The sequence below is a fragment of the Parambassis ranga genome, chromosome 7 (assembly GCF_900634625.1).
Source record: "Parambassis ranga chromosome 7, fParRan2.1, whole genome shotgun sequence".
Classification (NCBI taxonomy): domain Eukaryota; kingdom Metazoa; phylum Chordata; class Actinopteri; family Ambassidae; genus Parambassis; species Parambassis ranga.
The window spans coordinates 18,195,545-18,220,795 of NC_041028.1; the positions used below are offsets into that span (position 1 = coordinate 18,195,545).

Genomic DNA, 25,251 nt, shown 5'->3' on the forward strand with positions numbered 1-25,251 from the left:
AGACCAAAAGGATTCTGAGTGCACAATGGTTCAACATGCCAGCCTCTATAGGAAGAATAGACTTCTGTGTTCTATGGGAGCTGGACAAGTTGTATAAGGACAATGTGAAAACCCAACAGTACTAGACTGACATGTTTTGACCATGCGACAATTCTGATTGTAAAAGGCACTATATAATTAATAATTGACTGACCTTGCAAACTTTTGTTACATTTTGTGTATTCTAACCTAAACACAATGAGGTTACGTGTCTATAGCTTCCCTGGTTATACTGTGCACATGCAAACAGCTTTTTCTTGTTTCAAAAATCTAGATAAGACCTTATCCTAAAGCCAGCAGTATGTCTGCAGGTACAGACACATCTGTCCACAAATGAAACCTGAAACATGAATATGATCCTTTGAAGGATAATTCTAACTCAGGACGCAGATGCCCAAGTGCCACACTTTCAATGTCCTCACAAGGCAATAAGTCCTTTGGCTTCAGACAAACCTTTGTCCTTATAAAGACCAGAGATGTGTTTTCATACTTATGTTTGTGTTTCTATTGTTGTGGGGACCCTCACTGACATACAACATCACTTGAACCCTTAAGAAAGAGTGTCTTTATGGACAAATGTACAAGGTTGCACAAACACACACACGTCGTCTTTGTGATGACATTCATTGACACAACACTTTACCTTCACCTTAAAAATCCCAGCTGAACACCTCACCCTAACTCTAACCTAAATAAAACAAAACGTCCTCACTTCCTTACTTACACTGGTTCTCGGAAAGATAGCTGTACAAGTACACACACACACACACTGTGTGAGTCATTCTTGTCTATGAGTCTTTATTTGTGTTTTTCATAGAGAACATTTAAAATGGTTGATACCCCCACAATAACTGACATCACTTCTCTGCTTTATAACACTGACACAGGAACAGGGGAACATGTACACAAGTACACAAACACACAGCCACAAATTCGGCCCATCTACAGTGTTTTACTTCCCAAACCAAATAATATGAATCATAATATTAATCATAATCATAAAAACATAAACAAAAACATAAGACCCCGAGGACACACAGCCAAGACCTGTCCCACTTTACAAAATGGTGCAGTAGCAAAGGAACAACCACATCTACAAAAGTAACAAAAATGACCCTACAATCTATTGTTGTGGAAGTGCTTGTAATTTTGGAAGTTTTGTACTTTTTTTTTAAAAGGATATCAATATCAATGGCTAGAAAATCACCAGTAAAAATAGCTCATCTCTGTAAAAATGTGCTAGCAGGACAACCCTTGGCTGTGGATGTTGTTTTTTTTTCTTTGTCACAAACTATTATTTTTGTGGTTTTTTTTTTACTTTTTTCCCAACTTGTCTTCAATACAACAACAATAACACTGTTTCTGCTTAATACAAATATGTACAGAGACTTCCACTTGTTTCAAAATAATGCCCTGCACACTGATGCATTATCCTATAGGGTTGAACAATGATGACGATGCCGGGAACTGTCCAGTGCAGTTGGGTACCTGAATCGACAGAATGAGATCACAGTTTATCTAGCCTGACAGACAGCTGGTTGTTTTGTTTTTTTTGGATGACCTCTGTCACAGAACGTCTTCGGCCTGCGTGTAAAAGACACGTTTATGTTACAGAGGGGAACTCTCCCGAAAGTAAGACATGTAGATCCAGACCCCAGTGTTCTTATAGTATTTGAATCAGGTGTAAACAAACCCTATGCTGAAATGAGTGGAGTGTTGAAAGGCACACATGATAAGACCACACAGCTCTGAACTACAGCAGGGAGGTGAGGGGGGTTAGGGGGGAGGTTTAGGGGGAGGGTGTCTTTTGGTTTTGCTCAGCTTGATGAAAAAGTGCCACTCTTGTTTTCCATACATTGTGTGTGTGTGTGTGTGTGTGTGTCACCACCCCCTCCACCCCCCACCTCCTCCATCTTTAGACACACAGTTGGATTTTGGTAAGGACTTTTTGTTTTTCCCTGATTTTGGTCTCAGGTGCTTTGGGGAAACTGAGCCTTGACCAGGTTTGTTGTTCGTTTTTTCGGCTATTTAGAATAATAAACTTCCATCACTCAGTACTTTTATGTAAATAAGAAAACGTACAAGCAAGTGCGTAGGCGCAGAACCAACCACGGGCTGCGTTCGCTTCCTCAGCTGACATTTTTTCGTTTTATGCTATCATGGCCTCAGTGTTATTCATTTACATACCTCAGCAGACAATTTCATCAAGCAGTTTAAAAGGGGTCATGCCATATCAAATAAGTTAGGAGAATATTCACAGTCTTAACACTCTTGGGTCGTATTCTCGTGCATTTAAAAAAAAAAACAGGAAGGGGGGGGGGGGTATACGCTACTTTGTTAAGCAAATGCATCCAAACTATCTTTCCTGAGGAAAGGTTACACAAGACATGAAGAACAACAGGAGGAGGGGTGGGGTGGTAGGTTTAAAAGTCATAAAAAGCTTTTGACATTCTTTTGAGTGATGGACAAGTATTTATGCAACAAACGCCTCCTCCTAAAACAAAGGGGAGATTGTGTAGCCCGGCAAATCAATTTCCCACTCCCACGCACTCATCTCATTTCACACGAGGCCTTCATCCAGCCGCTGCTATTGCCTCTAGCCTCAGCTGACTGGCTGACCTATGGCATTGCTCTGTTCTGCTTCAGCACCCCCCCCCCCCCCCCCCACCACCACCACCACCACCACCACCGCCCCCCCACCCAACCCTACTCTACCCAGCCTCCCCCTCCCCTCCTCCCCCACAGTCACCTGAGAACCAAACTCTGCTTCCTGTCAATCTCTTTTGGTTGTTTTTTTCTTTTCTTCCTTTTTTGGAAAAAGAAAGTAACGCTTCCGGTTTCTTTCTCCTTTTACATTTTGAACCCCCTGAATCAAACAGATGCTTCTATCAGGTCGGGTTTTTTAACAGAAAACAAACAGGTGGGACTACTCGTCTCATGATCTAGGGGGGTGGGTTTTCTCACAAGTCAAGACTCAAATGCTGGCATTTTTCGACGGTTATTCAGAAAGTGCACAAAGGAGTTTCATTCTACATTGGCTAAAAGCACATTTACAACATGCCTTTGACATCAGAGTTACACAATAGGGTATCATACTGTACACCACAGCAGCTGCGACGTATCACTCAAAAGGCAGGTTACACTAAAAGTCTCCTACTTGCTTGTTTGGACATTACGGAGCTCACAGCGAGCAGGCCTTTACCATTAATAATACAATACAACTGCACAATGTTGCTAAACACTATGTGCAGAACATTATTTAGAGGCATTTTTTTCTTCTTTTTTATGTTTTTTTTTTAACTATACATGAACTCACATGACACTTATAGGAACAAAGAGCCAACCATCTAGTTTCAAATTGACAGTCATTTCTGAGATTCAGTAGCACAACATACAGCCATTTTTTTGACATTTCTGGATCAAAGACAGACAAGAAAAGGAAAAGAAAATAAATATGGGAACACTTCAACAGTATCATACTGTATCATCAACAATGCCTACTTCGCTTTCAGCTTGACTGAGTGGTATGTTTAAAGCCACAGTTGAGCAGGTCTTAGTGATATTAAATAAGGTGTAACTGCCTCCTATTGATAACGCCCCCCTCACATCTCTTCTAAACAGCTAGTGATCCTTTGATAAGGTAATACAAGAGAAGAAGAAGAGCAAGTCAACAATTACACTGGAAAAATATATGTATGTTTATATTCATATATATAGCATCTTTAAAATCTATTTATACAGAATGTATATATAGTGTACTTATGGCCATCTTGGCAGAGAAATAAAGGCATCTGAAACAATCACCACTCTCTTGATGCCGTGGTCTTCTCACGGACCAGACATTGTTACATTGCAGAAATGCGAAGAATCAGGAAAGAAAGTGAGTTCTATTCTTCTTATTTATTTCTTTTTTTTTCTCTCAGTGGCACTTTGTGCATCAAAAAATTAAAATCTAGAGTAAGGCTACAAGGGTGTGTATGTTTATCTAGATAGAAGTTTGTCAAAGGAGGCCATCCTTACAGTATCCTTGGATATGTCGCTGTACGTTAACATGTGTGTGTGTTTTAGACCCATTCATCCAGACTAATAAAACACTGCTGGAATAGAGCTCTATTTCTGTACCATCGTACTGATGAGAAGTATTAGTTGAGCAGCCATGGTACATCACAGAGGTTTTTTTTTTGGGTGAGCCAGTGCCGGCCGCTACAAAGCGCTTGGGAGAGGTAACGTTTTTTTTTGTTTTTCAAACTTCTCTTTTCAGTTCACCTGACAAAAGCAAACACACACGCACACTTTCACACTCACACAGAACCGGAAAAGCCACAAGAATAGTGATTGCTTTTGTTGGGTTACCTTTCGTATCTTTTTTTTTGTTTGTTTTACAATCAGCTGCTGGTATACGCCTAAGCAATCAAACAGTATTTGTATTGATTTTCTTTATTTAAATATTAGCAGTGGATCTTTAAGACTAACCAGACTCACATCACGCACATAAATAACAAAATAAATATACAGCCATATCAGTCGATTTCTTTCATATTAAATAAATAATAAATACATACTTTCTTCTTCTTCTTTTTTTTTAACTTCTCAGCAGTGGATTTTTTGTTTGAAATAGCAGAAACATAAAAAGAAACACAAACAAAAAAGGGAGAAAAACAAGAAACAACCCAAAAAAATATTTCTTTTTTTTTCCATTTGTTGAAAAAATTATCAAAAAAAGTTTTTTTTTAAGTCTGTTATAAAACATCTGCACTTAAAAAGGCTCCTTAAAAAGTACTCCAAAACAAAATATGCCTCGTCAGTTATCTATATAGATTCTTAAAATAAATCGCTTCTTGACCACGAGTGTGTGTGTGTGTGTGTTTTACAAAACAAAGATAATAAATAGATTGCTTCAAATAAATAAACCTCAAATAACATAAATGGCAATAAGTTACAATTTAAAAGTTCACAAGTTTAAATAATTCATATATAATAACAATAATTAATGTACCACAAAACTATTCATCGAAATGAAGTGCAAGTTCTATTTTTGATAAATACTATTGATATGACTAACTGAATTTGTAATGTGAGCACACTATACTATCATTTCAGTTAAAAAAAAAGAGGGGTTAAAAAAAGGGTTAATCTGCTGCTTTTTAAAACATGATTCCGACTGCTCCTGGATCCCATTTGTTGTTCCTCAGGTGACGTAAAAGCATGACACACATTCAGTTTAGTGCATGCTTCATATTGCTGGACTGTGTGTGTCTGTGTGTGTGTGTGTGTGGATCAGAGAGCTTTTTCGTGGAGCTGGTGAATGCACGTGCTTGCCACAGTGAATGCTACGGGACAGCAATGAGAGTTCCAGCTCGTCCTCTTCCGCTTCCTGTCTCCAAGTCAAGCGCAAAAAAACAAAAACAAAAAAACAAACAGAAGGATCAGCCCGCTCATCGGTGTAGCCCCCATCTCCAAAAACAGTTAAGGACACAAAGAGACAACAGGTAAACATACAGCATATTAAACCCCCCCAGATACAGTTCCTGGTAACATTATTCTTCTCTTCCATCCATTCTGACTGAAGGATCTGTTTCTTCCTCTTAATCCCAGCAGCAGCATGGTGTGGATTTTGGTCCGCGTCACTTTTTCTTCGACAGAGTGCTCCCTGGGTTGATTTCTTTTAAGTTGCCGTTTATTTAAATAACCTGAATTCCCTTTTTTGTTTTTGAATCATATTTCAACATATTGTAGAGTATTTCAACATCTCTCCTTCCTCTCTCCGTCTGCTCCATCTCTCCCTCCTCTGTCACGCGTTTTCCTGCGCTTCAGGACAGTTTGGGTTCTCTCCATCGGTGCATGTGAGCCTCAGACTTTTATGCCCTTCACAGCTTTGTTGATGCTCTCCAGCAGAGCTTTGTTCTCGGGACTCTGGAAGCAGTCCTTGTTGGTGTACATGTCGGTCAGGGTGCTCACGTAGCTGTCGAAGTTCTGCTCGGTGATTGGCTCCTGCTGTGGTGCAAAGGACAACCAAACTGAACTGAGAGGGGCAGCTTAAAGCACAGGGGGGCTGAGTTCTGCCCTGAAAACAGTCAAAAAGTTGTGTTGGTGCGTGCATGTGTGGACAGTGAAGCACTCACCATGTGCGGCAGACGGATATTAGCCAGGCTGCGGATCAGGGCGCGGCTCAGGCCCGACAGCTCCATGAACAGAGCCTCGTTCTGCTCCTCGATCATCTTGTTCTCGTGCTCGATGGTCTTCAGGTTCTTCTCCATGGAGGAGATCTACAACACATGGCAACATGGCTTCAACAAAGACACCACTTAAAGCATAAAGACTTGAATATTTCAACAGTAACAACAACAGCACAAACAGAAAATAGTAACTCTGTTAACTTTTATAGCCCTTTTCTATCTGAACGTTAGCTCCATGCTACTATCCATCACATACAAAGTCCAGTATAAAGAGCGGCAGTAAAACTCTATAATAAATAATAGAGTTTCCCATAGCACCCTACAACAACACACACCTGAGTCTGCAGGTTGACCATGTCAGCCTCCATTTCATTGTTGGACTCGTTGAGGTCGTTAATCTCTTTGTTGAGCTGCTTGATGTCCTCATCGTTGTCCAAAACTGCAGGAGAGGTCAGACACATTAAAAATTAGTCATTTTATTTTCATATATCTAGGGTTTGGTGCATTGTAGACAGTGATTGATGGATATTTCTTTCCACAGACATCTTACCATCGCTGGCTTTGAACTTAGTGCTCAGGTAGTCCTCTGTGGGAAACTTGGCCTTTTTCTTGGCGTACAAGGCTCTGGGGCATCCTGAGAGGCTGGAGAGAGAGCGACACACGCACACACACAGAGGGACGTCACTGGATTGTTCTTACTGTCTCTGGCCTGAGCAGAATAATGACAGTACATCTAAATGCATACAAGGTGCTGTTATTTCACCAAGCTGCTATTGCCATTCACAAATTATACATGTTTGTTTAAATCAGATTCCTGTTCCACTTCCTGTTTCCTGAGGGTGTGTGAGAAATTATAGACCCCATATAGTGTCCTAAATGCATCATGAAAAGTAGTGTCCACCGATGGTCACTACAACTAGCAATATGTTAATTTTTTGATAGCAATGACACAATAAGCGGCGACAGAAAATGAGGGAGGTAATGTCTGAAATCTCCTAAAATGCTTTCACAATGCGTTCACTATATGCTGCACACGTACACTGAACTCCCCATATAGGGAGTAGGGAGTGACTGAGTGATTTCGGACACAGCCAGAGCCATTGAATGTAAAAAATATGGATGTCATAACAGCTCCCCGAAAACTGAGGCCAAAACATCTACGTTGCCCCCTGGTGGCTGGTTACAGTACAGGTTATAAGCACAGCCTCCTCCATGTTAGTGGATTGGACACAGACTAAAAACTACAAGTGCTCCTCAGATAAATGTTTCTCAGAGACGGTTTATGGCTTAGCTAGTTTTAATCATTCAAGTCAAGTGTTCTTTTGTTGGCTAAAAAAGGAAGAAGTAATGTCTTGGTGAGCAGCCAATGGAACAGCCAATCTACTGGCCCAGTGCAAATGGTGAGTATTTGGGTTTAATGGCAATATGGTGGCTTCCCTTTTTGATCTGCACAGACTCTGGTTCCAACATTTAATCCTAAATAACATGCTGCACCTGTAAACGAGATATTTTGTCCTCACTTTTATACACTTTTATATCTATAGCTATATAACGTGTGTTAGCAAATGAATTCAAATGTTTTTTTCAGTGCACAAATAGAAACACATACAGCTGGTGATCTGGTTGGAATACCTAACTTGGACAGATGAGACAGGCTAGCTGTTTTTTTGAGCTTCTAGTCTTTAAGCTAAACATACTGTAGCTAATATTGCCTGGCTCACTCTGTCCTCATAAACAGATATTTATTATGTACTCTTAAATATCAATGTTCTACAATATGACTTAAAACAAACATGTTTATGAGACTACACCCAGCCAGGAGTCAGCATAGCACAAGACAGGAAGACAGGAAGAGCTAAAGAGCTCCAAAAGAGGCCAAGTATTTAGCTTTTCAGGTGCTGTATGAGCTGGGCTACATGTTCTGTCTGTATCCAGTCTGTGGTCTAAGCTATTGCACTATTGGCTGTAGCACTGTGTTTAACGCATAGATATGAGAGAGCTATCAATATTTTAATCTAACTCTCAATTAACTCTTAATTTCCAGTGTCAAGATTAGGACTTGTTTCTCCAATCAGGTCATTGAAGTCGTTAGGCGTCACTTGCAAAATTATTGCCACTTTAAACTGTGACACACTAAATTAGTGCAATACAGACAACGTAAAGCTTTTAATTAGTGAAATTAAAAGGTAAAAAATGTCAATGTGTTTTGATCTAATCAAGCCAGTCGAAACATTGTTTTCTGCGTGTAACCAACCTGCGGTGTGTAAGGAAGCTTCCGTTGGCGTGTCCGGAGCCGTCACAACCTGGGGTGGGGCAGGTGGGCCCCTCTGTCTTGAAGGCCTTCCAGTTGAAGGGCGTACCATTCAGGAGACCCTCCTTTTGTCTGCGGGCCGCCAGTGGACACCCGTAGGCGCTACGGTGCGTGGCGTACTTGCCACTGATGTGGCCCAGGCTGTCGCAGCCTGGCACCGGGCATCTGTAGGGAGTGGAGGAAAGAGGAAGAGGAGAGAATAGCAGGAGAGACAGAAGAAGAAGCAGCAGTGAAGCCAGACAGCAGGAGGGAAAAAAATACAGACAGAAGGCAGATAGGTTAGACAAGGAGAATCTAAATATATAAAATGTAGAGAAAGTTTAGATTATTATAATAATCATGTAAAGAAATACACTTTCTCTACTAGGCCAAATGTATTGACATTATTATTGTTATTATTATTATTATTATTGTTATTATTATTATTATTATTATTATTATTACAGTCAATAATACTGCTGATGCGAAAATTATTAAGTTCATGCTGTCATCAAAGCGCTGCTATATTAACAGTTGTGTGCAAATGCAGGATGAAGCCTGTGTATTTCTTATTTACTGACAATGTTCTCTGCAATACTCTACCATCCAGAATCAGTATCTGCAGTAAGTGTATTTTCCCATCAGTAGGGGCCTTATTGTTTGATTCAATTACGGGGGCAGGTCACTACCTCTGCATATGATTCACAGTACGTTTCCTCCCTCTTTCTCTCTCTCTCTTTCTCTCTCTCTGTCTTTTATTGCAATTTACTTTTACCGTCAGTCACGCTAAAAGCAGACATTATGGCTTTCTGAGCGGTACGAACTTTAAAAGCTCCGAGTCCTCCTGGTTGTCCTTGGTAGGAGTTTTAATTCCACTTTTCTTGGCACGCGGGCACCCAGAGAGACTGAAAACAGAAAGTATGGAGTTGATAACATAGGGTTGAAAAAAAGGTCTGGTGATGTGAATGCTTGATAAAGGGAGAGAACATCAGAAGGATTTTGTACAGAGGTCGTTCAACTAAATGCAACTTAAAGACACCTGATATGGGCGACTGTGGCAAAGTGTGGAAATGTGTGAGTATGTGGTCCCTGTCTTATTCTGACATGAACTGTCACTAAGCCTCTCTGACTGACTGTGTGTTTTTGGTGTGTGTGTGTGTGTGTGTGGGTGTGTGTGCATTTGTGTTTTGGTACCTTCTGTGAGAGGCGTAGTTTCCTGTGATGTGACCTGAACCATCACATCCTGGAGTGGGGCATCTAGGGAAAAAGAAGCGCATGTAGTTAGTATGTAGAAGAGTGAAAAAAGCACCGTGGATGCAGACATGGAAATGGAATTGTGCAATGAGAAATGGATGGCTTTGTTTTTTTTTGCTTAAAATCCAATCTTTTCAGGCTCTTTGCTATTTAAATACAGCTTCCCTCTGTCCATAGTGAGCCATGAAGTCTCATAAGGAACTCAGAAATACAGTTTCATTTCACATTTACATGAAGTGATTGAAGTGAAAGCAAGCGTAGATGCAGAAAAAAAAAACACCATGACAGATGCAGAGGCAGCAGCCGGCAACAAAAGATAAGTTAACGTCAGCAGAATGAAGCATTGTCGGCGCTGGACGGTGTCAGTAGCAGTAGCGCTGAAGTGGCAGTGAAAAGGCAATGAAGGTGTAGAGCAGACATACTTGAGTTCAGGGGCGTGGGCCGCCATGAGGGACCGAAGGCTCTTATCAGCGAGAGGACACCCAGACAGACTGAGAGAAAAAGAGAAAAAGGCGAAGGACGGGCAGAGGAAGGGAAGGGGCGAAAAAAAAAGAGGGGGGAGCGAGGGGTGTGAGGGGATTGAAAGGAGAGAGGAGAGAAAGATGTGAGTGAAGGGAAATCAAGAATGCAAGGCATACCAAGGTCATTTAGGAAGAAGAGGACAGACAGCAAGAAGTAAATTACTGATGCATATCAAAGTCAATGACCGTCTTTGCTTCCCAAGCTCACGCTACATTATTGCCTCTGGCATGTCAGGATCAAATAAAATATTTGAATTAGTCTTGGTGTGCCTGCTTTGGACTCTGTGCAGCAGGGGAAGAGTCTGAGTAGAGCTAACATTTTACGTATGAGCGCCAGCACACTGCAAATAAGTCTGCAATACCTGCGATGGGATGCGTAGTTTCCGGTGATGTGGCCGCTTCCATCACAGCCAGGTGTGGGGCACCTGCGATGCAGACGGTGCAGAGTTACAAAGAGCAGAGAGACAGCAGCTCTGATTAAACTGTGAGGAATTCACTCTCTAAGAAGGCTGCACACACGCTGAACATAATTAGCTTCCAAGCATTTGTTGCAGTTTTGACCTGAAGGTTTTTATCCATATTAAACAGCAACACGCTACATTCACTGTATACATACAGGGAACAGACAGGGAAAGAATGGCAGATCCACCTATAGGGTCACTGTACTGTATATAGGTTACACTCTCAGTATGTATGGTGGTTTTTAACCATCTGATCACCAAAGCCCACTGAATGGGTGATTCATTGTGGATCTAATCTCAAGCTAGCAAAAATTAAAAAAACAAAAAATAAACTACACATCATCATGTAAGCATGCTGTTGTTACTTACGAGAGCAGCTCTTTCTTGGCATCCTTGGGCTGAAACTTGACCTTGAAGCTTGGGGTGGTGACCTCTCCTGGGTACTTCCTATCCTCCAGACAGTCCTGCATCATGTCGCAGTCCTCTGGGTCAGACGAGACGTAGGACTGACCAGTGTGCTCCATCTGAAAAATAACATTTAAGGCGCTGTTAAGTCCGCCGCAGTCCTTTTGTTATTTAAATTGTTCTGCCGTGTTATTATGTGGGCATTATTTGGACGCCGTTTTTTTTAATGAATCCTTTCTTTCTTGCATATTTGTATACATGCAAAGAAAACTTTGCAAGACACAAGTGTGCACTATCTCCTTTTATTCTGTTGTAGACAAGTGATGTTTCCAAATGCAGAATGTCCTCATAAAAAATTAACATTCAAGGCCCTTTATATTTCTTTTGAAAAAGTTCAAAGGAGTAAAAATTAGCATATGCCAAATCCAGGATGGTGCAATGCACCTGACACACCACCTCTGTTACACAGTGCAATGTTTCAACTGTACAGTAACTCTCATATTTTAGTGAAATAAATGAATAATAGAAGGAAGAAAAGAGGACAGGAAATAAGGACGGGGGTTAGACGAAGACAAAGTGATGTAAACAATTAAGAGTTTTTCATTGAAAAGCTTGGGGGAACTTTGTTGTTATTTATGCTGCAATATCTCCTTTGTGAGTAATATCACAGGAGACACTGTGTGTTGTACTTTTGCTCTGTCAAACCAACCTCGTCCATGTCCTCCTCCCTTTGGCGGTTGGGTTTGGTGTAATCCAGAGGTCCCTCCCAGTCCTCCTGCTTGTAGGCGTGTAGGTTTGGTGATGTCATCCCGCTGCTTCCACCGAGATGGAGCGAGGAAGAGGAGGAGGAAGAAGGGTCTGGGGAGCGAACCCCTGGGCTGGTGCCGGACAGACTGCCCTCTCGTTTAATTGGCTTTTTCATACTAAGGTCCAGGGTGCCGTTCTCGTCCACCTCAATGTCCATTTCCTGAGAGAAAGCATTGGATTTTTTTACAATCATGTCAGTCACAAAAACATGTGAAGTTTGAATTGAACTACTGAACTTCAAACAATCGTATTTCTAGGTATTACAGTCTGTCTTTGTTATGTTTCTTCACACTAAGCTGTACGTTCAGTAGCTAACAGGCTACACAGAGCTGCTGAAGCCAGCTCTGCAATAATTAAAAATAGTTAGAGGATAGTTAAATAACATATTTGAGGGTGTTAACTGGACACTTTGGTATTTAATACTGAAAACTTTGGAGCTCAATGCATATGAATACTGTGTAAAAATGTAACTTGGCTAACTTATGAAGCATTGTCAGATAGAAATGACTATTAGTAATGACGCACTTTAGTGTGTATGGAGCTGTTGCAGTGCTACAACTTAACACATTATCCTGCCTAGATTTTTTTGCTGAAGGTGGTGAAATTATGGATTTCTTCTTATTTTCCACCTGCTTGTAAAATTGCCCTGAAGTCAAACTAAACAGTCATACAGCAGTGTGATGCACCTTTTTTCAGTGCTACACATCCAAAGTTCAGAACACCACCTTTCTCGCTTAAGCATGTTAGTCATGATATCTAATGTAGTCTGTTGCCAACCGCCGTGCTTCATCTCTCCATGCTTTATTATAGTGCTGGCAGGTGAACAGAAACAGAGCAGTAAGATGAGCCATGTTTTCGGTATTCATGTAAAATGGCGCTCATATGGGCTGGTCAGGGGCCAGAGAAATCAAAGGGTTAGCAGAGGAGGAGAGAAAATGGGAACGGTTCCCAGAAATGTCCCAGGTTGATGAGCTCAGTGTTCCACTGTTTCAATATTGGATTTGAACTGGCTCTGACTCTGATTCCAGATCAGTCCCCAGTTGATCTACACAGCTAAGGCCTGCTCTTGGATCAGTGCCTCACTGAACAACACCTTGCTCTGCTGAGCTGCCGGAGACATTAATTTTCCCTTTTTTCTTCCTAAAACCATGTCAGGAAATCGAAAAATGATGAAGCAGTCACTTTCTTTCCTCTGTGAGGCAAAAAGCCTTTTAAAAATCACAATATGGGGGAAAGTGCTGCTCCAATTACACCTCCTGTGCACAGAGAGGGAAAAGTGAGTGAGAAATAGAGAGGTATGGACAGAGACATGGAGGCTTACAAAGGGAGGAAGAGAGGAAGATAAAAGAGAGTAAAAGGAGATGTGAAAAGAAAATGAAAGAAAGAGTAGCGGGGGTGGAGAAGGAGAGTGGGAGATCCGTCCGGCAGATAATGAAAAAAGGCTACCTGGTGGAAAAGTAATCCAGGGAACTGGCAGTCAGCCAAATTCAATAACAACATGAAAAGTGTGTGGGATGGAGGGATGAAACGATGAAAGAGGATGGGAGAGGTGATGCAACTGAATCTCAACACCATCCTGTTGCTGTAAGCCAATGCCTCCTGATGATATATTCATGCAGAGTTGATGGGGAAAGAAAAAAAAATGAGCGAGAGGAGACGAGCAGGCACACCCACTGCTATCCCCTCTCATCTCGCCAGCTGTGGCCTGCAATGTTTCATCTGCACTACAATCAGCTAATAAGCTGCTATGGAGAGAAGAATAGGGTAACACACATGCACCATACTTAACTCTTTTCATATACAGTTATACTTGTATATTCATAAATATAGATGGTTTACCTTGTTCGGGGGTTTGGTGCTGAGGTTCTCAGGTTTCTCCCAGCAGCGTGTGGACAGGTTGAGGATGGCGGTGGCAGCCATGTGAGCAGCTTCAGCATCGTGGGAGTAATCGTAAGCCAAGGAGGAGCTCTTCCCGTAACCGTGGAGACTGAGGCTGGGTGACGATGACTTGGGGAATGAGGGCTTAGCTGCAGGAGGACAGGAAAATGTAGTTTAACAACAAAAGTGCGCAAATGCACACATGCCACTTATTATTAATAATTAATTCATAATTAATCCAAACTGATAACATACAGATGAACAAAATTAGAGAGATAATGGATGCTAACAACTAACAGGCTGCTGGCTGTAAAACGTCCGTTTCCACATGAATAAAACCAAACATTATGACCAAATATTAAATGAAAATTATCCAATTGCTGTGTATATAGAAGGTGCCTATACAAGTGCAATTATATCTATAAGGTAATGTTGATTGAGTTGTTTGGTGCAGGACTTAGCAACATGGTAGCTAAAAATGGTAGATATTGGATCTCTTTGCCACATTATATGTGTATAATTAGTCTGTTTTAAACATGGACTGTCGAAATAAAAGATCAAACTTATAAGTTGGTGTTGTGCTCTTACTTTTGAAGGCTTTGGGTGAGGTTTCGCTGGTGGGCATCTTTGGAGCAAGCGTACGCTTCCCGAACACTTGAGCGTCGAAGCTTGCATAATCGAAGGACACCTTGGAGTACTTCTCCAGTTCCTTGGCCAGGTTGGCGCGAGGTGTTGAAGGTGCCATGTTGGGCCTGTAGCTGCCGTACTGGGGTACCTCCAGCTGCTTTACAAAGCACATGGGCCTGTCGGGGGGAGAGGGAGAGGGCGTCAGGGCGGGGCTGTTAGGGGAGGGTTGGAGGGGCGAGACAAAATAAAGAAAGTATAATAGAATTGATGAGGAGAGATGGCAAATAAAAGAGAGACTGATGCAATAAAATAGGCACAAAAAAACAAACAGAGAGGTGAAAATGAGAATAAAAGAAGGAGAGAAAGAGGTAGAGTGAAAGAGAGAGAGAGTGTAAAGATAGGGGCAACGGTGTACTTAGCAGGAGTGCAGCAGGATTAAAAGCTCTCTTATCAGCAGAGGGCACATTTGCATGTTGTACAGCATGGAATTTATGAGCTTTAAGCCCTCTCGTTTTCCTGGAGAGCCTGGGCTTTTGTCAGACCTGTTGGCGTAAATCCACCGATAAACCAGGAAGAGGTAGAAGGAAAGGTGGGGGGGAAAGAAGAAGAAGTGGTGAAAGAGAGGACAGTGGCAGGAGGAGAAGAATAACCTTCCTCATCTTTTTTTTTCTGTACCCCCTGCCCACTATATCCTCAGCCCCTCCGCCTTCTTTTCCCTCCTCTGAAGCCCATATTACAGCCTCTGCTCTGCAACCATACGCTCATTAATAAGCTACATGACCTGGCCTTTGGTCACACGGCTGTCGAGGTGACCATTGCACAGAGCCACACCACGCACAAAACTTTCTAATGCTGATCACAGAGGATTTTTTTCCTCCTTTTTATTAATGCAACATGGATTCCATTAGAACATGGATTGCATGAGGAATTCTTCAGCCACACATACAGCAGACAAGCAGGCTCATTTAAATAACAATCTGAGAAAGAAAAACAAAGCAAGTCTTATTATGTTTTAATCCTCAATGCTTTGTCCGACCACTGATGAGGTTTTCCTCAAGGAAAGCAATTATTTTTTCCTATCCTCCCGCAATGCCCCTATAACTTGCATAATTAGCTTATCGGCTGCATTATTAATTAAAATACCAATGAGGAAGAGTGCGGACTTAGCATAATACCAGTGTCTGGTTGCTGTTAATTATCATTCTTTGGGCCGTGATCGCATTGCCTGGACGGTTGGGGGAGATGAATGGAGATGAAGAGATCTTAGCATTCGAGGTGACAGTAATGATTAAGCCTGCCAGACTGGATGCTTTGAGACTTTCTTGCCATTATTGAGCCATTCACAGGGCTGCTCCACCTACAGTGAGGGGCACGGCAACCAAGGTCGGGATTGTCTCAGCAGTAAAGCAGCTAACCTTGACAAGGACTCAGCTGTGAGGGGGTTGGATTGGTGGAGATAGCATTTATGTAGGTGAAAGGGTCACTATGCCCACACAAGCTCAGTTCTTGTCATTCACCATCTTATTTACAGTATGGGGCTCTGAAATTAACATTAAAGTGAAAAATATGACTCAATACATCAATTATTATCACTGTTAAATATCTAAAACAGAGTGTAAAAAAACTAAAAGGCTTAATTTATCTTACTCTACATAGAACACACTACCTATTCCTTCATATTTCCTCATGGGTAATCAATAATTACCTCTTGATCCCAGTCTTAAATTGATAATGAGGAAGCTGGATGTCAGCGTGGATCATTTTTGGTATTCATATATGGTCCAACAGGACCACCACATCCTAGCAATTTGATAATTACATTAATATATATTCTGATATGATCGGACTGCTCTAAATCAGAACTGTGCATGGCAACAGGCTGTTACACATACTGGCTGATGATTTAAGCAATTTCCCCCTGGGAATAATAAAGTACGTCTAATTCTGATTCTCAGAGATAACACTGTAGAAAATGCAGTGATTGACCAATCAGAATCAAGAAAGCAGTCTAATGACTGGCACAGTAGGTGATGAAAGATCCCTTTTTATTAACATACTAACCAAAAATGAAAAGTATTAAGCTTTTATTTCACTTAAACTCCATTTTAATTTAAACTGCTGGGATCCTTTTTCAATGACCCACCTCAGCACTCTGTCGTTGGGACTTCCTTTGAGGTGCTCGCTGCCCGGCTGAGAGAGGTGTGGCTTATCATGGCCCTTGGACAGCTTCTCTGCAGCAGCGATGGGGCAACCAGAAAGACTGGGAGGGATGAACCAGGGAAAAGTAGATGAATATGCTGTATCACACTGATGTCCAGCATCCATGAATATACACAAAGAGAATGAACACACTCAAATAATACACTGCTGCTACTAGATGCTCTAATGAAACTCTAATGTATTAAGTGGATGTACCTGCGATGTGTGTTGCGGTTGCTGTTAACGTGGCCCTGACCAGTGCAGCCAGGAGTTGGACACTTCAGTACATTTTCATGCATGGCCAGAACTGAGGGCACACAATTACACGGTTAGAGAAAATCCACAGTGTAATTTAAAACACTTTATTTCAGGGACTATATATAAAAAAAGAGTTAGTAATAAAGTATTTTTGTGCCTCACTTCCCTTCAGGTAACAATTGCTGTTACACTGTATTTCTGTGTCAATGTGTCAGAATAAATATTAGTAGATTCAAACATGATCTTCAGATAACTCACTCTCCGGGGGGATCCTGTCCTTGTGCGGACAGCCTGACAGGCTGCGGTGGTGGGGGTAAAGACCAGTCACGTGACCTGTGCCATCACACCCTGGCGTTGGACACTTGACCTCTTTCTTCTCAGGCCTAGTGCTCTCTGGTTTTCAGAGGGGTGATAGGAAGGTAGAAGCAGGAGAAGGGAATAGGGAGAAGAGAGGGGAAGGTGGGTTGAACAAGGAGGACAAAAGCAAGTGGTTAATGCCATCAGACGGTCTGCTTGGCTGAGCATGAAATCTAGACATATTTCAGACAACTGTACAAAAGCAACACCATCTGTACCCCCTCCTCATGTCTTATGCATCTCTGCAAATGCATAAGGAGTTGTTTGCACGTGATTTGTGTGTTTCTGCAAATGCCTTTGAGGATGAAATGTTTTCAAAGTTGACCCTAAACAAAGACAACCCACTTATCAGAGATGTTTCCTGGATTTTAGACAAAAAAAAAACACCTGAAAATAAATCAAGAGAAAAACACGCCACTGTATAATTTACACATAATTAAAAATGTCTGCTCCTTCCTACTGCTATTGGAGGTAGGCCAGCCGGTATCGATGGCACTAGAGAGAAGAAAAAGAAGCAAGAGGATGGCGTGATGCTCTATTGGCCTTCAAATTGAATGTTAACGAGACATGCATCTTCTAATTAGCGTTGAGCAGAACAGGAACGTCACCACAGGAGGGAGTTGAGGCCAAGGAGAGGGCAGCACTACCAGGCATGTAATCACACTGCTGCTATAGTGTGAGGAGCATGACAAGTGGGCAATGCGCCAACTGTGAAATACAAGGCCTGAACACATGCGGCATGTAAACAAACACTCCACTGCTGACTGTGGAACCTGCGCTCCTCTTTTCCGCTTCTCATGAGCTGTTGTATCTCCTGCTCTCTCTCTCTCACCCCTCGTCGCTCTCTCTCTTTGAGCACTTCCTCTCTTCAGCTGGAACCACTTCATCCCTCTTACAATGGAGAGGGAGGATCTAAACAGGGCTCTCTGTTTATTTGGTACACTATTATTTGTTGTTTCTTAGTTCAACACATGACAGTGCACACTGGTTTGGAACCATTGCTTTCCATTCATGTCATTATGGTATTGAACTTCATTGGTCTTCTATTGTAAGTGTAAAAGAACATTGATGCAACCATGCTAAATTTGAAGCAGAGGCCAGAATACAATTAAAATAACTGGAAGCAGAGGAAACAGCTAGCTAAGCTCACCCACAATTAAAATCAATCTGCCTATTAGCACCTGCAAAGACTGCTAACTAGTCTGCATCTATCTTAATCATAATGCTGGTCTAGACAGTGACGCTTTAACGTAGTAAGTGTGTCATTCTTCACTGATCATTAATTTGTGTTTAGCAGCTCATTTCTGACTCTGATTAATTGAGTAAATGTGCTTCTGCAGTGCTCCATGGATTAAAAAAAAGCTGCTAAAAGCATCTGAAAGTCAATATATCTTGCAAGAAAACTGCAAACTGCAAATTTGGCAAATCTGAGCTTTACTATCGCGTGATGCTAATGCTGAAGCTGAAATAAAAAAGGAAGAGGGCTAAATGTGCACAGTGTACTGCCTACCTCAACTTCCCTGCTATTTCTTTTTTATTTCTTTCCTCTGTCCTACCTTTGCCGAAGTAGCTCTTGCGGATGATGTCCAGGTGTTTAGGCCTGTCCTCCATGGTGAAGTATCGCTGGTGGTGGATATCTGGGGCGCGAAGCAACTCTCTGGGGCCAGCTGGCTTCACCTGCTCTGCCTTCAGAGCGATGGCTTGCTCCAGCAGACCCAGGTTCCCTCGGGTCATGTCAAACATCTCTGACTCATCTGTCACCGTCGATCGCTGAGACAGACTATCTTCATCATCCTGCTCATCATCCCCATCTACATCGTCAAAGTCTTTGTCTTTCTCTTCTGACCTATCTGATCGTACCTCAATGATGTCAGGGGAGGCTGAGGATGAGGCCTTGTGGATTTTGTAGTTCTCAACTCCAGGGATTGGATAGTAGTCCTCCAGAGGACTGGCCCTGTGGGAGCTGTAGCTTAAAGGAGGGCTGCCCTTGTAGCTAGACTTATGAGAGTCATATTTGTCAAATGGACTGGCTCTGTTGTAGTTCTCGAGGGGACTTGCCCTGTGTGAGTTGTAGTCCTCCAGAGGACTGACCCTGTGGTCGTCAGTCTTAATGTGTGTTCCCTGAGCTGCTGCGGTGCTGGTGATGGTGTGGACGGCAGTTGGCACATCAGAAATGGTCAGAACATAGTCCCTGTGCTCCTCTTCTTGTTTCTCCTCATCTTCTTTATTCGACAAGATGTCCTGCCTCTGATGCACTGGCACTGCCACCTCCTCCTCCTGTTCCTCCTCATCTTCACTTTTCATCTGGTCCGTGTGGACCTCTTCAGTCAGATTCTCTGACCTCACGTGGCTGTTTATGTTCTCATGCTCCCTTTGCTCATCCTCAGCTGCCTCCTTCTGCAGAACAGATGACTCCACTTCTTCGGCCGCCTCCTCCTCCTCCTCCTCCTCCTGCTCATTTATGTCACTCCCCTGTTCATCCTTTACTTCTTCACCCAGTTCAGCTGCCACAGTGACATCCTCTTCAGTCTCCATAGCAACAGGCTGCTGAATGGCCACATTCGGAGCATTGTTGTCAGAAACCCGGCCCAGGTGGAGGAGAGAAGTGGCCACCTCCTCTGCGCTCTGCGAGGGAGACTGGCACTCCTCGGCTGCAGGTGATACTGCTCTGAGCTCAGGCTCGATGATCACACACTCGTCCTCTGTGGAGGCAAAGATGAAGAGGTCAGAGTGGTGACACAGAGGAAACACTGAGTCATGCGGTGAGCTCAAGCTGTTGTCAGCAATATCTTTATCATCATTTGCATCACCTGTCTGCCTGCCAAGTCATTCACTGTGAGCTCACGGTGAAATAAAAATAACCTTTTGTGACAAATCTGTAAGCATGAAGGCAGCATGCAGAAACTCGCTCGACTAAATGCCCCTTGTGGTTATTAGAAAGCATGACAGTATTTGTGGATCTAAAGATAACAGAAAAACAGCATATATTAGGCATTTTACTTAAATTAAATTATCTCATCTCTACCTTCATCAGCAGCAAATTTCTTCTCCTTCTGATATGTCTCTTCCTCCTCCTGCTGTGTCTCCTCTTGTCCATTTCTCTGTTCATCCAGTGTGATATCTTCTTCTGTCATCTCCTCCCTTTCCTCCTCCACACCTGTGTCCCTCTCCTCCTCATCTTCCTCCACCCTCTTGACCTCTTCTGCTTTCTCTCCATCCTTCTCTCCCTCGCCTTCAGCCTCACTGCTGGCGTCGCTCTCTGCACTGAAGCCCTCGTCCAAGGCTAGTTTCAGTGGGTGGGACTTCCTCTTGGAGGCAGGCCGCTCTGTTTCCTGTTCCTGTTCCTGCTCAGCTACTGCTTCTTCTAGTCGGCGCTTTCTCGCTATGGGGCAACCCAGAATGCTTATGACGGAAAAGAAAAGGGAAATGGAACAAAGAGAGAATTATGAATATGAAGCGTGCCTGTAAACACAGTCCAACAAATCAAACAAATATTAAAACCTCATGCACTTTTGTCACATCCAAAAGCAGACCGATGTGTTTTGACATGAAGAAGAATGGAGTCAACATATGTGGCCTGAGGGGGGCGCCATGCATGCTCACTCAGACATCACAACCAATCTCAGCCAATTGAGTGGAACGTTTAATGAACAACTTGTATGGAGAGGCGGGCAGGCGAGGCAGCGGAGGGTGAAATCCAATAAACTCCCTCTTACTCTCACCTGGGAGACGGTGAGGGAGACTGAGGGACGATCTATAAACAAAGTGCATCTAAAATTGCCTGCTGAACGAATACACATGTAAACAGATAGCTAATATCTGCCCCTCAATAAAGAAGAGTCACAAGCCACTGAGCTGCCCCGAGTCTCCCAGGGTCTCTGAGGGCGAGAGACATAGACGAGGAATGAAGCAGGAATAACACCTGAAGAAATTCCATTTCACTGTTGCCCACTGAAAAGTTTATTACTTAACCATAAATTCAGAGCTTTTCTCACTGAAATTTTCAAATGGATTTCTTCCAGTCTGTTTTATACCTTTAAAAATCATCATCAGCAATTTATAGACTATAAAGAATCACTATTTGGGTAACGCTGTGCATTTTTGCATGATCATTAGAGAAAAAAGGAAGGAAAAAACTATTTTCAGTTTTAGTTTCAATTATTGAAATAGTTTTCACACTTTTGTGGAAAGCATAGCATAGTAGGTGGACTAGCATAATAAGCCGATCAGAACTTTTAGTTAAAACTGGACACAAGATTCAAAGTAGTTTAGCTCAAGACTAGCTGATCAAACCACTACCTAGCAGTAGATGATATTTATGTACCTACTGAACTTTTAAACAACCATTTGGCAACCTTCTTCAGTGCATTATGCTTTTCTTTAAAAGCACAAAGCAGATGCTGTGAGAAGCAGAGAGGCTGAGACGGACAGACAGAGCAGAAGGACAGACAGAGGGTGGGTTTTTAATCTGCCCTACCTTCTGTGTCGTGAGTATCTCCCACTGATATGGCCGGAGCCATTGCATCCAGGGGTGGGGCAGCTGGATGGAATGGATGGAGGTTAGAGATATGTTTAAGACACAGGTGCATTTTAGTCCCTGTGCAGCAGCAGCAGCAATGAGCACAGCTATTAAAAAATGTAAATTGAGACAAACAAAGCAAAGCCAAGACATGGAAACTGAACATGTGGGTCATACAAATGCACATGCACAAAGACCCCCCCCCCACTCCCCACTCAGCAGACACACATGATGCACGAATGCAGGTGGCATCAAGCCGGGGAAAACATAATATTGTATGTCGTACATCAACCCTGGCCTATATCCTGTTACTATGAGAGATAGGGATCAGCCGAGACCTGTTGTAATTTCCCCTGCTTTTGCTCTCTTCACCAGTCATCGTCATCAGGTCTCGCTCTCTCCCTCTCGCTCTCTCCCCTCTGATTCAGGTTGCTATGACCCCTCAGGATGGCTCATTTCAATTCTCATTAACTTCCCCCTGCAATTGCCCTTTATTACTCCAATTATCCTTATTATTAATTTCACTTATTAAAAAATGCAGCATTTGCATTTTAAATAAGGCCCTCTCTGGCCTCCCTACTGTTTTTTTTTTCCTTAATCCTGAAACCGAAACCTTTTTTTGTAGTGCAGAGTACAGATCAATGCTCCAGGGTGAAGTGTGACAAAATGAGAGAGGATGAAAAAAATAATTTAGAAGCAGGGAGAGGAAGGAGGACAATTGGCTTCATGGCCCTGAAACCTGCTGCCTGGGTGGGAGAGAAGAAGGCAGGGCCAAGAGAGAAAGAGAGAAAAAATAAATAAATAATCGGCTTTCACTATCCTCTCTGCTTGTGCCGTATCCTTCGATCGGATGGCAAAAAGATCACACGCCCCTTTCATTGCATCTACTGTATGTGTTCATAGCAGGAAATAGCAAAAGGCTGAGAGAAATCAATAGCAGCCTGTTAGAAGCACTGACCACGAGCTGCGAAGTGCTTATGATAAATAAAAAAATAATCATGTACAGCATCATCTAAAGAAGCAGCGGTAGTGAGTGAGTGGTGGTGGTGGTGGTAGAGGTTGGTGGTGCTGGTGGTGGGGGGGTGCTCGGCGGTGCACATAAAAGAACTTTATGAAAGGGATTTGCACAAAGATGAAGGTGTTTCCTTACCTCAGCTCTTGTCCTACGAGCTCAATAGGAACTGAGAGAAAAAAAAAGGGGGAGAGAGAGAAAGACACAGGGAAGGAGAACAAAGGTGAACGACTGCTCAGAAAGCCGCGCTGCTAAAAGAAACTCAGATCAATAAATCACAAATGCATACGAATCCCGTGAGGATTCCTCATACAGGCTTACACACTGCTGACTGCATGATCACGAGCAGAGAACACCTACACACACATGCAAAGACAAGCACAAAACAAACAGCAGCCTGCGCAAACACACTGTATGAATAACGCAAAGGCAAACACAAAAACATACACATGCAGAAAGCCTAAATCAGCCAAATTGCATTGTGCTGTTTGGAAAAAAAAAAGGTGACAATTATGTGCGTACTTCAGCAATAAAGCATGATTAATTGTTACACTTTAGTTATCATAATTGGGAAAATGAAATTAAAAAGGAAAAGTGCCTTCATCAGTAGAAAACAGGACTTCTTTCAGGGACAACTTATAGTAATTGCCCACCAAACATAAATCAAGCTCTGCTCACAAACAACACGGGCACCCAGCTCTCGGCAGGCTGTGGGCATCGATTGGGAGTTGAGCGATAGAATGAGTTTGGAGAAATATCCTATTTTCATTTGGAGCAGAATGAGAAAACAATACGATCCTGGAGAATTCAGTTTGGGCTCTAGTATCACATGCATTAGTCACATGTCAGAAACACCCCGGGTATCAAGATACACTAAGAGCACAGAAAATAAACACACGCATACACACACACACACATACAGATGATGATGTGTGTGTTTGTGTGTGTGTGTGTGTGTGTGTAGCGTCTGAGTTTCTCAGTCTTTCATCATACAGTTGGAATGACTGGACGCCTTCTTGTGCTCTGAATGCCCTGTGAACTGTTGCTCTGCTGTCTTGCTTCTAAACATCAAACACACGCGTATACACACACACACACACACAAGTGTATACACACTCAATGAAAGGTACGCTAAAATTCATATATAGTCACATTCACATTTCTACACAGTGAATAATAAGCAAAAACACACATAAACAGCAACTGTATCTGGATGGATGGAGCAGGCTATGGATGGGATATGACATCACTAGAAATCTAATGTGTGCAGTATTACCTGAAAGCTTCACTGTGTGATTACAAAGGACTTACATACAAATTTCAAGAATGGGAGGGATAAGAAGTCACAGTGACCTTTGGCCACTAAAATCTAATCATTTCATTCCTGAGTCCAAGTAAGTCTTTGTGCCAAATTGGAAGACATTTCCTCAAGGCATTACTGAAATATTCAGGAGAATGAGACAGATGTAGCTCATGTGCGTGCATTCGTATATAAGTATGTTAATTTTATGCTCTTTGATGTTGATTATAATAGTTTATTTACTGCACTCTGTGTTTTAATATAGGGCGCTATAAAAAAAAAATACTTTTTTAACCTCTCTTATTTAGCCTGGATCACAGACTGCTATGGCATCTAGGGAACTGTTCTCATGTCATACGCTTACATGGAGTTTCTCATTTTCTAAGATTTATGGCTAAAATATGTTCTGTGCTCATTGTATTTGTTTATGTTTGAACAGACAGCACACATAAATGGACTGACGGACAGAATGGGCACACACACATATGCACAATCACCAAACATATAAAAACATTTGCATATGAAGGAGTGTGACATGATAGCAGGACTGACACTCACCTCTGATTCCCTTGGACCGAGTGCGAGTTCGCTTGTCATCACCCTCTACACTCATCTTGGGATGGAGAGAGAAAGAAAAAGAGAGAGAGAGAGACATCCAGAGTTAATCATCCTTGCCTCCCTCTGCTTCAAAACAACTGTTATAATAACCCCCTTGCTCAAATTGTTCTCATTGAAACACACCAAAGGTAGCAAGTATGAGACGAACATATCTTTCATTCTCGCCACTCCTGTCTCACCTGTTGTTTTCTCTCACAACAAAAAAGCATACTGAGGCTAACATCATGTTCACTTCATCAGAAATAAGGACTACATACAGAGAGCAAACACAAACTCAGCTGTTCGAGCTACTTTTCAGATTCCACCTCCCATCACTCTCCCTGTAATTTCCTGCATCTGAGTGCTGCTCGTGATTGTAGTCTGTGCCGAGGCAACAGGCGGCACCTGCACAGGGGCCACGGCCTCTGTAAGCAGAGGGACTGACAATCATAACTATGCTGAACATAATAATAAAGCAAAAATGGACAGGCCACTAAAAAGCCACTGTAATAACGCTTTTAAGAAGAGGAGTTGTGTGTTACGCCCGCTGC

The 25,251-nt window shown here is 42.4% G+C and overlaps 1 protein-coding gene across 10 annotated transcripts in view; it reads right to left on the minus strand.

Moving 5' to 3' along the window:
* Nucleotides 1-4,809: 4,809 nt before the first annotated feature.
* myt1b (myelin transcription factor 1b) overlaps nucleotides 4,810-25,251 on the minus strand; it is a 90,078-nt gene continuing 69,636 nt past the window's right edge. For 4 of the 10 annotated variants that reach the window (XM_028409795.1, XM_028409794.1, XM_028409799.1 and 1 more), the window contains 21 exons: nucleotides 24,662-24,716; nucleotides 22,942-22,972; nucleotides 21,750-21,812; nucleotides 20,298-20,674; nucleotides 18,829-19,974; nucleotides 17,174-17,308; nucleotides 16,874-16,964; nucleotides 16,602-16,718; nucleotides 14,420-14,670; nucleotides 13,793-13,980; nucleotides 11,856-12,113; nucleotides 11,111-11,265; nucleotides 10,643-10,705; nucleotides 10,182-10,250; nucleotides 9,700-9,762; nucleotides 9,330-9,410; nucleotides 8,470-8,691; nucleotides 6,766-6,857; nucleotides 6,551-6,654; nucleotides 6,162-6,305; nucleotides 4,810-6,033 (listed from right to left, as the gene is read on the minus strand). In XM_028409795.1, the coding sequence (XP_028265596.1) occupies nucleotides 5,890-6,033; nucleotides 6,162-6,305; nucleotides 6,551-6,654; nucleotides 6,766-6,857; nucleotides 8,470-8,691; nucleotides 9,330-9,410; nucleotides 9,700-9,762; nucleotides 10,182-10,250; nucleotides 10,643-10,705; nucleotides 11,111-11,265; nucleotides 11,856-12,113; nucleotides 13,793-13,980; nucleotides 14,420-14,670; nucleotides 16,602-16,718; nucleotides 16,874-16,964; nucleotides 17,174-17,308; nucleotides 18,829-19,974; nucleotides 20,298-20,674; nucleotides 21,750-21,812; nucleotides 22,942-22,972; nucleotides 24,662-24,716 (3,849 nt within the window). In that variant the 3' untranslated portion in view covers nucleotides 4,810-5,889. The remainder of the gene's footprint in view (nucleotides 6,034-6,161; nucleotides 6,306-6,550; nucleotides 6,655-6,765; nucleotides 6,858-8,469; nucleotides 8,692-9,329; nucleotides 9,411-9,699; nucleotides 9,763-10,181; nucleotides 10,251-10,642; nucleotides 10,706-11,110; nucleotides 11,266-11,855; nucleotides 12,114-13,792; nucleotides 13,981-14,419; nucleotides 14,671-16,601; nucleotides 16,719-16,873; nucleotides 16,965-17,173; nucleotides 17,309-18,828; nucleotides 19,975-20,297; nucleotides 20,675-21,749; nucleotides 21,813-22,941; nucleotides 22,973-24,661; nucleotides 24,717-25,251) is intronic. The other 6 variants (XM_028409796.1, XM_028409800.1, XM_028409803.1 and 3 more) reach the window with 5 other exon arrangements.